Source organism: Nyctereutes procyonoides, unplaced genomic scaffold (assembly GCF_905146905.1).
Source record: "Nyctereutes procyonoides isolate TBG_1078 unplaced genomic scaffold, NYPRO_anot_genome, whole genome shotgun sequence".
In the NCBI taxonomy this organism is placed as follows: domain Eukaryota; kingdom Metazoa; phylum Chordata; class Mammalia; order Carnivora; family Canidae; genus Nyctereutes; species Nyctereutes procyonoides.
In genome coordinates, this window is record NW_026575147.1 from 9618645 (window position 1) to 9630759 (window position 12115).

Genomic DNA, 12115 nt, shown 5'->3' on the forward strand with positions numbered 1-12115 from the left:
ATATCTGTAGCACTTTTTAGTGCACATGTATGGCTCTTGAAAAGCCTTTGTATGATTTCCAGACATGGGGAGAAGATGAACACAAGTGTATCAACCCAGGTTTTGCAGGGATTAGGTGATGACATGTTCTGCGAACACACTTAAAAGGGTCACTGTAGGGTGGGGTTGGAGCAGCTGGGGTGGAGATGGGTCTTAGGGTCCTGGTAGACTCAAAGCCAAAATCTACCTTCTGGTCCTTAGTAAGCATTTAAGGAATGAATACTGTATGAATGAACACTGAGAAAATGAATGAATGAATTTCTGGACAATGGACATAGGGCAAAAGGCCTGAGAATTTGGTGGGGTTGGGGCATTCTTGGAACTCTTTCTAAAAGAAGAGTAAAGTGGGCAAGAGAGTCTGGGAGATACATGGCAAATCATACTATAGCCCACCACCCCTGAATGGCTTTGATCCCATTCCTAAGAAAGAGAAAGGAGGAAACCCCAGCTCTGCCCTCCCCACTTCCCAGCTCCCAGACTCCCAAAAATTGATGTTCTTTGTAAAGAAAACCATGCTATCCCATGTATTTATTTAATCCCCTAATTTGGTCTCAGAAAAGAGGTAAATGAGCTAGAACACAAAATAAAACAAAAAAAAATTTTTTAAAAGAGAATGAGAAGGTAAGACGGAGCGAAACCACAGCAGAAGAGAAATGAAATCAGGAGAGCAGGCAGGCTTCTTTGCTGGAACTGATTGACCTGCTGCAGCCAAGATTCACAGCCTCCTTAAGATTAGGGTTTTTTTTTTCCCCCATAAGAAGCCCAATTATTCCAGGTGCTGATTCCAGGGAAATATATCCTGTGGATTCTCTGTGTGTTGCTGGGAATAACATCCTTAGAGTAAAAGTCATCTATATAAAGGCAGGGGGAAAAAAGTCTACAGAAGCATCTCATAGCTTGTAGATGAGGGAGGAAGGAGCACGAATTGGCCCTACTTCTATCAAAATTTTATATACCCTTGACCCAGAATTAAACTGACTGGAATTTATCCCACCTATATATTCACATTTATATAGTTAAGAACTTGGCTACAACGTTGGTAAAAAGCAAAGATTGGAAACTTCGTACATGCTCATGGATAGGGGACAAACTGGCCTCCCTCACAATGGAGTACTATGCAGCCTTAGAAAAGAGTGGTCCAGCTCTTTAGGTTCAGGCATGGGGCAATCTCTCAGCTATTATAAATGGAGAAGGGACTCCTGGGTGGCTCCGGTTGAGCATCTGCCTTTGGCTCAGGGTATAATCCTGGTTTGGGGATTGACTCCCCTATCCTGCTTCCTGCGAGGAGCCTGCTTCTCCCTCTGTCTGTGTCTCTGCCTTTCTCCCTGTCTCTTGTGAGTGAATAATAAATAAAATCTTTTTTTAAAAATGGGAAAAATTATAGTGCAAGACAGAGTGTATGCTTGCATATGCATAATTTTTTTTCTGGAAGCATACACGAGAAATTTAGATGTTGCTACCTCAAGACGTAGATGGGTAGGAAAAAGAGACTTTTACTTTTCGGTTTAGGATAAACCCTTCTGTACTAATTGACTTTTTCTCTCATCAGTAGCAAGCGCTACGGTCCTTTTTAATTGAATTATTTTTTTCTAGAACAAACGAGGGGGAAAAAAGCTACTAAGAAAATGACACACACACACACACACACACACACACACAAATGGGAGCAAATAGTGAATAATGGCAAGAACCTCTGTACTTTACTGTGTGTTCATGCATAGAATTTAACATGCTCTAACCCAATCACTCTTTACAGTAAATGTATGAAGTAGACATACGTAGCTTCATTTCACAGGTGAGGAAACTGACATTCAGGGAGATTAAATGACCCAGGTAGTAGGTGGCAGAGAGGGGATTCGAATCCCTAACTGTGGAATTCCAACGCCCGGGGCGTTCTGCCTCGCGGACGGCGGGCTCCTGCCTGCAAGGGGGAGGGGCTCTAACCGAACGCCCGGATCCGCGCAGCGCAGCGCCCCAACCCGGCGCACCCGCGGCCCCGGCGCGCACGGGGCTCCACGCTCGGGGAGCGAGCGCGCACGCAGCGGCGCGGGCCCGGCGGCGGCGGAGGCGACGTCACAGCCCGAGCTTTCCTTTTCGGGAGTCCCCGGCACACATCCTGTGTCCATGTTTGGGCATTTACGTCACGGCGGCAGGGCCGGGGCCTCCCGAAATGGCAGTGGCCCGGGGAGTCGGAAGCCCGGAGCCCGCGCGGCCGCTGCTATATAAGTGGGGGGGCCGCGGATCTGGGGAGCCCGGCTGCGCTTTGGAGAAGCCAGGAGCCGCCTCCCGAGGCCGGTCCCGGCGAGCAAGGGCGCCTCGGCCCCCCGACCCCTTTCCCAGAGGTGAGCACCTGGAGCCAACAGCCCAGGTGCTTGGGTCTGTGAGGCGCAGGGCACCCCAACTGCTGGCCTCCCCGTCACCCACGCGCCGCCAAGCCCAGCGGGCGAGGCCCCCGGCGCCCAACAGCCGCCGCCGCGCCATGCTCCACCTTAGCGAGTTTTCCAGCCCCGACGCGCTCTTGGTCATGTCCACCGAGGGCTGTTGCGCGGAACCCAGCACGGAATTGTCCCGGCTGCCCGGCAGGGACGCGCCAGCGACTGCCGGCTACCCCGGAGGTAAGGAGAGCGGCAGAGGGTGCTCAGACGGCTGCGCAGCGCGGGGGCGCATGGTGCCTGGGAACCTGCAGGGACTGGGACGAGAGAGCTGTGGGGGTAGGGGTGGTAGGAGGCTCGGGGATCCTAGGCGCGCACCCCCATTCCCAGCCCCTCTGTGCAGCCAACGCCTCCGCAGGAACCTGTGGGTTTATCAGGGCGACCTTTTGCCTGTGCACGTGTGTTTTGCGTGTGCATGTTTGTGTGTGCGTCCTGGGGCGTATGCGGGCCCTGGCTGGATCACAGTGTGCAAAAGGCACCTTTCATGCATCAGCGCGCCCCAAGGGCTTCGTGGGGAAGGGCTTGCGGACTCCGAGGCGCGCCCTTTGATGTGCCCGGAGCTGATTACTGCTCCCTCCTCAGCAGGCGACTTCTTGAGCTGGGCTTTGAGCAGCTGCGGCGCTGGGGGGGACTTAGCCGATTCCTGCTTCCTGGAGGGGCCCGCACCCACGCCCCCTCCTGGCCTCAGCTACAGCGGTAGCTTCTTCATCCAAGCAGTACCCGAACACCCGCACGACCCGGAGGCTCTCTTCAACCTCATGTCCGGCATCCTAGGTCTGGCACCTTTCCCCAGCCCTGAGGCTGCAGCCTCCCGGTCTCCGCTGGACGCCTCTTTCCCCGCAGGCCCCGACGCCTTGCTGCCGGGTCCAGCGGACCTTTACTCCCCGGATATGGGCGCTGCCACCTTCCCAGATGCGTTCTGGGAGGTCTCGCCCTCGGCAGGCGCCCCCTCACAGTGCCTGTATGAGCCTCAGCTCTCCCCGCCTGACGTCAAGCCAGGTCTCCGGGCGCCCCCGGCCTCTCCCGCGCTGGACACTGCCGCGGCCTTCAAGGGCCCCTACGCTCCCTGGGAACCACTCTCAGCTGGAGTCCCAGGGAGCTGTGGGTCACAGGGAGGCTACCAGGCCGCCCCCGACGCCCGTTTCCCCTCCGTGGGGGCCAAGATTGAAGACCTGCTGTCCATCAGCTGCCCGGCGGAGCTGCCGGCCGGTCCCGCCAACAGACTCTACCCCACGGGGTCTTACGACGCTTTCCCGCTGGCCCCGGGTGACTTGGGGGAGGTGGCGGAGGGCCTCCCGGGTCTCCTGACCCCTCCTAGTGGGGAGGGAGGGAGTCGCGGCGACGGCGGAGAGTTTCTGGCGGGCCCTCAGGCTCAGGTTTCCCCCCTGGGCCTGCGCAGCGCCGCGGCGGACTTCCCGAAAGCCCTGGTGGCGGACGTCGCTGGGAGCAGTGGCGTGCCGGAGCCTCCCGGGCCGCCGCCGCCCGCCGCGTTCCCCGCTACCAAGGCGCGGCGCAAGGGGCGCCGGGGCGGCAAGTGCAGCGCGCGCTGCTTCTGCCCGCGGCCGCACGCCAAGGCCTTTGCTTGCCCGGTGGAGAGCTGTGTGCGCAGCTTCGCGCGCTCCGACGAGCTCAACCGCCACCTGCGCATACACACGGGCCACAAGCCCTTCCAGTGCCGCATCTGCCTCCGCAACTTCAGCCGCAGCGACCACCTTACCACGCACGTGCGCACTCACACCGGGGAGAAGCCCTTTGCCTGCGACGTGTGCGGCCGCCGCTTCGCGCGCAGCGATGAGAAGAAAAGGCACAGCAAGGTGCACCTCAAGCAGAAGGCTCGCGCCGAAGAGCGGCTCAAGGGCCTTGGCTTTTACTCCTTGGGCCTCTCTTTCGCCGCCCTGTGAGGGGGCAATGGGTTTGTAGACGGAGGCGCCGCCAGCGCCCGGCAGGAAGAGGCGACCTGGCCCAGCCCCCTCCCCTCCCCTCCCCTCCCCTCCCCTCCCCTCCCCTCTCCCCGGCACGTCCCGGGGCGGGCCTCCCTCCGGTCCGGCTTCCCGTTCCCTTCAAGTGCCCGCCGTTCGCGCCTCGCTCAGCACCAGCTCCGTGGACAGCTCCCGCGGTCCCGGCGCTGACTCCCGCGTCAGCCCGGCTTTGAGCGGAGTCCTCTCGGGCCACCCCCTGGGTAGGCACTGCCTTGGGACTCACGACAGTCTTTTGTAACTGGCTTGGCGCACGCCCCGCGCCCCTCATTAGACCCCCCCAGAGGCAGGCTGGGGCAGCGCCGAGCCGGTCTCGCGCGGGCTTTTGTACAGCAACGTCGTTCCCAGCAGTCATTGGATGTAACGTTTTGCTTTGGGGTTATTTCCTTTTGTTGTTGTTAATTTTTGTAAAGCAGACGCTACTCTCGAGCAGTTGACAAAACTGTTTATTTTTGCAATTAAAATCATTGTGCTAAAAGCTTACTGAATCTGCCATCCAGGCTTCTGACCCTTTCCCCCAGTCACTACCCCAGGAGAATATGTGCCAGAAGAGAAAGGAGATACGCCAAAGGAATCATTACGCAGCTACTGTCGGGCTGTGGCACATAGTAGGCATTCAATAAATATGTACTGAAATAACAAATGCATTTAGTCACAACTGACCTAAGAGCTCAAAGTGTTTCTGAAACTTGAGAGTGATTGTGATGCCTAGGTGTTGAACATTGGGCAGATATTATCCGTAATCCTCACAATCCTGAGTGCAGCAGGCATGTATTCCATTTCAAAGATGAGGGAGCAAAATAGGTAACTTGCTGGGTAACCCAACTAGGAACAGACAGGCTCAAACTCAGATCTGTCTGGCTACAAAGCCAGTACTTTTTTTACCAACCCCCAAATGGTGGCAACTCCGCTTAATAGCACTGTTTGGAAAAGGCTTCCTATCAAGAAGTGAAATAGGTTCGGCAACTAGAGGGAGCCCCAGGCAGTAGTGCCGGCAAAAGAACACTGCAGTATGGCAGTGCTGTTTGTGAACACCCAGAGTCCTCGGCATCACAGAGGCTCCAGCTAGTGCCCATGCGTTCTGTTTGAGAAGCACATGCTGTCATGGCCAAAAGGGACTCGGCATTCAGCTAGACCATGGATGGGCAGAGCCAAGCCCAGCAAAGTGGTTGCCAGATTCTCACAGTCATGATGTTAGTTGCTCACAAAAGGATATTTCTTCAGGTGGTCGCAGCCCATTTACCATCCAGCCACGCACCTGCCATAGTTGCTTTTCCCTAGCTCTCCTTCCAGGTGAACCCTTGGTATTTTGGGGAGGGAATTTGGAGCTAGATGGGAGGAAAGCTGAACTCCCAACTCAAAAGCTTATATACTCTTTCTGGCCACCTTGAGCATTAAAAATGCTGCTGTGCCACCCTATCTCTCCTCCCCAGTAACTTCTCTCTGCTAAGGAAAGGATAGGGCTTGTGTGCAGGTTTCAGTCTTTTCTCTTTCGAGCTGAGCTATTCTTGAGTTAAGAGTGCCTTATAGCTCTATGATATCAGATCAACCTGGCTTCCTTCAGTGTCAGACATGCTCACCCTCCACCCCACAGTCCAACTGACCAGAGACAAAATTATCAAGTCAGAGAATTCCACCCATTTCTCTCCCCAAGTATTAAGTACTTTCACGTGATTGAGAATCTTGTATCTAATAGACCAATTTGTGGTAAAGGACTCTGCATTACCTCTTCTAGAAGAGTTAACATTTTAAGAGTAGCCTGCAGCGGGCAATGCTTTAACCCTGTAGAGAGGCTCAAATGAGGGACCATCCGGCATTATAATAGATAAGAGGTGGATTCACAGAGACCCAAGATAATAATGATTTTCATTAGCTTACTATTTAAGTGACCACACCTTTCACTCACAGGCATGGACCACCTGACTTCACTTTCCGTGCAGAGTAGGGTATGGAAGAGCAGAAAGGCCCAGATTTCAAGCAGCTTATTGCAAATCATACAACCTAAGCAAAGAAAGAAGGGCAGACAGGCTGTGGGTGGGTGGTGTCTAACCACCCCACCCTTACCCCCTTTAAATCATTCTATCAAGTACTGTCAGCACTATCATGCCCCATCTTGTCCTCACACACACTTAAACCTAAATATCACAGATGAGAAAATTGAACCCCACAGAAGTGACTTAGTAGTGCTGCTGATGCCAGAGCCCAGCCTAGTTCTAGAATTCCGAGATGAAAAGTCCTTCCTAGTACTCCCAAGGGAAATGGCTCCATTTGCTGGATTGTGAGGGAAATAATGTTAGGCCAGAGATGGAAAGAATTTAAATCAAATCATCAGAAAATCTACCCAAACCCAAGAACCATAAAGAATCAAGGACAGGGGATCCCTGGGTGGCTCAGCGGTTTAGCGCCTGCCTTCAGCCCAGGACGTGATCTGGAGTCCTGGGATCGAGTCACGCATCGGGCTCCCTACATGGAGCCTGCTCCCCCCTCTGCCTGTGTCTCTGCCTCTTTTTCTCTCCGTGTCTCTCATGAGTAAATAAAATCTTTTTTTTTATTTTTTATTGATTTTTTATTTTATGATAGTCACAGAGAGAGAGAGAGAGAGGCAGAGACATAGGGAGAGAGAGAAGCAGGCTCTATGCACCGGGAGCCCGATGTGGGATTCGATCCCGGGTCTCCAGGATCGCGCCCTGGGCCAAAGGCAGGTGCCAAACCGCTGCGCCACCCAGGGATCCCCAGTAAATAAAATCTTAAAAAAAAAAAAAAAAGAATCAAGAACAAACAGAGAGCTCTTTCCTTATTTGCTCCTCTTTTTCATCTGGCCTTCAAAATGTGGGTGTTTTCCCAGACGTAGTTCCTAGCTCTCACCATCCTTATTTTAATACTCTTTTTGGAAAGCACATTAATTTCCAGGCCTTTAGCTATCACTGCTGCATAAATGACTTCTAAGCCAACCAGCCCTGGTCTCTACCCTAGCTGTAGCCCCTTGGTCATATTAATGAACACTTCCATATGGGTTCCCGCTGTCATTTAAAAGACTGTCGAAAATCATATCATTCTTTTATATATCCAATTTTCTGCTAATGGTGACTATCACCTGTTTGGGTGGGTCCTTAGACTCACGTAAATAATTTACAGTTCTATGGGATTCATGTTTGGCCCCTCTTCCTCCTATATCCAGGCTGTCACTCAGACCTGTTGGATCTTATGAAGTTCTTCAGGGTCTTATCTACTCTCATGTATGGTACATTGTTCCCTTTTATGCATTGTAGTGTTTAGCTTGTGAGCTCATCTCCAGTGGGGATTTACCTGGGCAATAATACTCTGTGGCCTGGGTTGAGAATATGTTTTTCCAAAAAAAAAAAAAAAAGAGAGAGAGAGAGAAAGAGAGAGAATATGTTTTCCCAGAGCAGTTTTGTGTTTTCCTGTGCCATGCCTCCCAAGAGTATCAACTAATGGAGATCAGTCTTTATGTTAATTTAGCCTGGGCTTCCTGTATCACACAGGAGTTGTGAGTTAAACTCTAACTCAGATAGTTATACATTCTCATAAGCCACTTCTTCAGCCAGGGCAGCACAGACAAGCAATAAGCCTCCCTCCCCATACCTCCTGGGGTTAGTCACAGAACATCCCATGCTTACATTTCTTGGTCTCCCAGCTCTATGCCCAATACTGATCCGGATAGATTTTCTTTCCTTAATTGCAATTTTGGTTGAGCTTCTCAGAGGTCTGTTATATTTTATGAGTCAGTCCACATATTCTGCAGCAGGAGGGTCTTTGGTTTATCTATTCCACAATATTGATTAAAACTAGAGCCAGAGGGGATCCCTGGGTGGCGCAGCAGTTTGGCGCCTGCCTTTGGCCCAGGGCGCGATCCTGGAGACCCGGGATCGAATCCCGCGTCAGGCTTCCGGTGCATGGAGCCTGCTTCTCCCTCTGCCTGTGTTTCTGCCTCTCTCTCTCTCTGTGACTATCATAACTAAATAAAAAAAAATAATAAAAAAAACTAGAGCCAGAACATGTTAAAAATATTAAAATATTTCCTGTGTTTATTTTCTCTGTACCTATGGCCAGGGCCTCAGTACCTGCCACTTCCTGTACATACACAAACACCGTGGCTATGACAGTCAAATAGAATCACATAACATGTAGTTGGAAGGAATTTATAAGAACATCCTTTCTGACCCCTCAATGTACAGGGAAAGAAACTGAGGCCCAAGAGATTTGGGGATTTTCTTAAGGGCACCCAGATGGTGAGAGATGGAAGTAGTCCTTGAACTTAGGCCTTCCAGTTCCAAGATAAGTGTATATCCCTTTATCTACTCATTCTACAAGTATTTTTTAAAGAGATTTTATTTATTTATTCATGAGAGACAGAGAAAGAGAGAGAAAGAGAGGCAAAGACACAGGCAGAGGGAGAAGCAGGCTCCATGCAGGCAGCCCGATGTGGGACTCAATCTGGGGACTCGATCCGGGGACTCCAGGACCACGCCCTGGGCGGAAGACAGGCGCTAAACTGCTGAGCTACCCAGGGATCCCCTCGTTCTACAAGTATTAATGAACACCCACCATATGCCAGGCTAGTGGTTTCCAACTTACTTCTTTTCTAGAATACTTGAAGAATTCAACACATACCTCAGTGATAAAAGGTCACTCTCATCCTAACTTTCACCATGGAGATACAGGGTCATAAGAATCTTGATGGAGTAGGATACAGGGAAGAGTTTGACAAAGCAACCCAGAATGCCTGCTATTTCTTCCCTCATCCTCCCAGCCCCTATGCCCTATTTGAGACAAGCCTGCACTGTACCAAACTGCTTCCTGTGTTCCCTCTCCCTCCATTCCACGTTGCACATCACTACTGATATAATTTCCCTAAAACATTATTCATGGTGTTTTATCCTGAACTGTCCACAGCTTCTACCTTCCTACAAAACAATATACACTACAATGAAAGCCTTCCATACCTGATCCAGATTCATCTTCCATACTCCTCTGTCTTTTCTCCCTTTGCTCTCTCCTCTCCCCTTGTGTATTATCCAAATCCTACCACTCTTGATCTCCTTCAAGAGCAGAGACTATGTCTGATTCATATGTGTGAGCTCCATATCATCATGCCTACTGCCCAGCACACTTAAGTGCTTAATTGTTGTGTGGATTGGTTAGGTAAAGGCCTAACTTGCTAAAAGGAGAAAGGAAAAAAGAGAAGGAGGAAAGAGGAAGGAAGGAAAGTGTTTGGAGAGCATGAAGCTGAGAAAAGATGAGAAGGGAGAGATAGGCAGAAGCAGGACTGGGGTCCTGATCCAATCCACAGCAGTCTCATGAGTGGGACCAGACTTCTGGGGCGCCTGTGCCTATCCAGTTCTTGCTAAGCCCATGATTCTGTACCTCAGCTCTGGGCTCCCAGATGTGTCTGCCACTCAATTCTCTCTCTTTTGGTTTCTCTGGCCCACATGGAGTGGGATTCAGTTTAACATTTTTAGAACTGTGGTTCCCATAACAACCAAGCAGGAACTGTTGTCTGTGAAATGTAACATGAGCACACATGCGCAATGCACACATACATACACACACACACATGCACATGTGTACATACATGGGTACATTCCACACACACAAATGCATGCACACCCACATACATACACATGTATATTCACTAATAGACACATGCATGCACAGTATACACCAACATGTGTACATATGCATGCATTCACCTATGCACATACACATATGTGCCTATGCACAGATACATACCTGCATGCATACACATATGCACAAAAGCACATGCATACTACACAGGCATGCCATATATTGTTTTTGCATATTCATAGGAAGTATAGCATGAAGACAGATAAACACCACCAGAACAAAGATAGAATCAAGACAATATATGGAATTTTTGGTTCTCTGCAAAAGTAGGTGGATTTAGGGAATCTGTACTTTGGCAGAGAGGGTGCAGTAGGCTTAATAAAGCAAAAGGGTTGCAGGAGGGCACTGTGTTTAAGTGCAGACTTTGGAGTTTATTAACGAGTTCAAATCCTGACTGTGCCATTCACTGGGCCCTGAAACTTAGCTTCCCCATCTGTAAAGTAGGAATAATAATAATATGTACATGATAGATTTATTAGGATAATTGAATGATATGCATAAAAATGATTAGTAGGATGCTTTACACTTGGCTAATAGGAGCTGTTATAATTTCGGTCTTAGAGGAAGTGATTTCTCAGTCAATCAATCTAAGAAGACTTTCTGGAGGTGGAAAAAATTTAAAAACTAGGGATGGAAGAGAAAATGTTGGGAGAAGGGTAATTTGACCTGACTGGCCACTGTTCAGCCTCAGTCCTTATTAAATTTGCCTGTCCTCAAGAGCCACCAGACAAATCTACAAATTATCTTTACTAATATTAAATGTTCAGTGCCTTGCCTTAGCAGGAGTAGGATGGGGCCAAGAAGAGTCCCTGTCAGCCTCATTTACTGGAGGATCTTCGGGCTATGCTGGATTTCTGTGCTGCTGCAGCCACACTGCCCCTCATAGCCTTGGCACTCAACCCTGCCCAAGCTCATCTCTGTGCCTTTACCCAAGTACTGTCTCTAGCCTAGAGTTCATCTCCCCTTTTCCTTACCCACGTCCAGCTCAGCCCTGCGTTGATAGCCTCAACACCATGTCTGATTTCTCAGGCCCCACTGCAGTCCTGTGGACTTCCTTCAAGCCTAGAACAGCCAGATTGTTCCTGCTTCGGTGGCTGGATAGGCCTTAAGCCAAGGGCCCTCTAGATGCTCAAGTCCTAGGGAGCTGGGCTTCTCTCCTAACCAAGTTCAGGGCGTGGTGGGGGGGGGTGGAGGTTGAGAGGTGGGATTCCGAGTGTGATGGAGGTGGGGTGGGTAGGAAGGAACTAAAGCCGCAGGTCAGTCTCTGCCTCTTTTCTCCTCCTCTAGGTCCGGGATGGGATTTGTGATGGGGACAAGTTCTCCTCGATGGTACCCTCAAGGGCAAAATTGGCTCCTGGGAAAGCAACCACTCGCAGCTTTCCGGGTTCCCTAGGGATGCCCGGAGGGGACTGACTCAAGCCCTCGCTGCGGAGACCGAGCATCTGGCCCGAGGTCGCCGAGTGCACAATCTAGCGCGCGGCCCACGAGGCTTAGTGGCCGTGGCGCATGTCCCAGGAGCAGTGCAGCACACCCGCCCTTTTTCCTGACCCACGGAATCGTCTCCCCACCCCCCGGGATCTCCCCCCAAGTGGGAGCAGGCCCAGCCAGGGTGGTAGGGCTAGGGCAGAGAGGTTTGAAGTAAAGGTGGGCAGAAGAGGTGCCTGGGGGCAGGGAGAGTGCACTGGGCGGTGCCGGGAGCCTGGAAGACCAGGACCCGGGAAAAGCGCGGCCCGCGATCCCTGCACCCCCAGGGCGGCGCCGCAGGCCCCTCCCCCATCGATGGCACCTTCAGCCCAAAACGTGGGGTCCCAGCGCAGCCGCTTCTGGCTGCATCTGCCGCTCCCCAGCTCGCGGGAGAGCCCGCCCCGAAGGAGGGGCCGGCTCCGCCCCACCTCCTCGCTGCCTCCCTCCCCCTTCTCTTCCTTTCCTCCGGCCGCGAGCCCCCTCCTCCTCCCTCCTCCTCCTCCAACCTTCCCCCACCCGGTTTGTGTGCCCCTCCCGCTGCGCCTGGCTGGGAGGCTC

General features: G+C 51.7%; 1 protein-coding gene across 1 annotated transcript; it reads left to right on the top strand.

Annotated features, from left to right (window-relative positions):
- Positions 1 to 2293: 2293 nt before the first annotated feature.
- EGR4 (early growth response 4) lies at positions 2294 to 4989 on the top strand. Its single transcript, XM_055312638.1, has 2 exons — positions 2294 to 2654; positions 3057 to 4989. Exons 1-2 carry the CDS (start codon positions 2519 to 2521, stop codon positions 4370 to 4372), a joined length of 1452 nt encoding a protein of 483 aa, XP_055168613.1. The 5' UTR covers positions 2294 to 2518; the 3' UTR covers positions 4373 to 4989.
- Positions 4990 to 12115: the final 7126 nt, after the last annotated feature.

Coding starts and splice junctions, on each gene's coding strand:
- EGR4 (XM_055312638.1), top strand. CDS start 2,519: ATGCTCCACCTTAGCGAGTTTTCCAGCCCCGACGCGCTCTTGGTCATG. Junction 2,655..3,056: donor GACTGCCGGCTACCCCGGAG/GTAAGGAGAGCG, acceptor CCTCCTCAGCAG/GCGACTTCTTGAGCTGGGCT.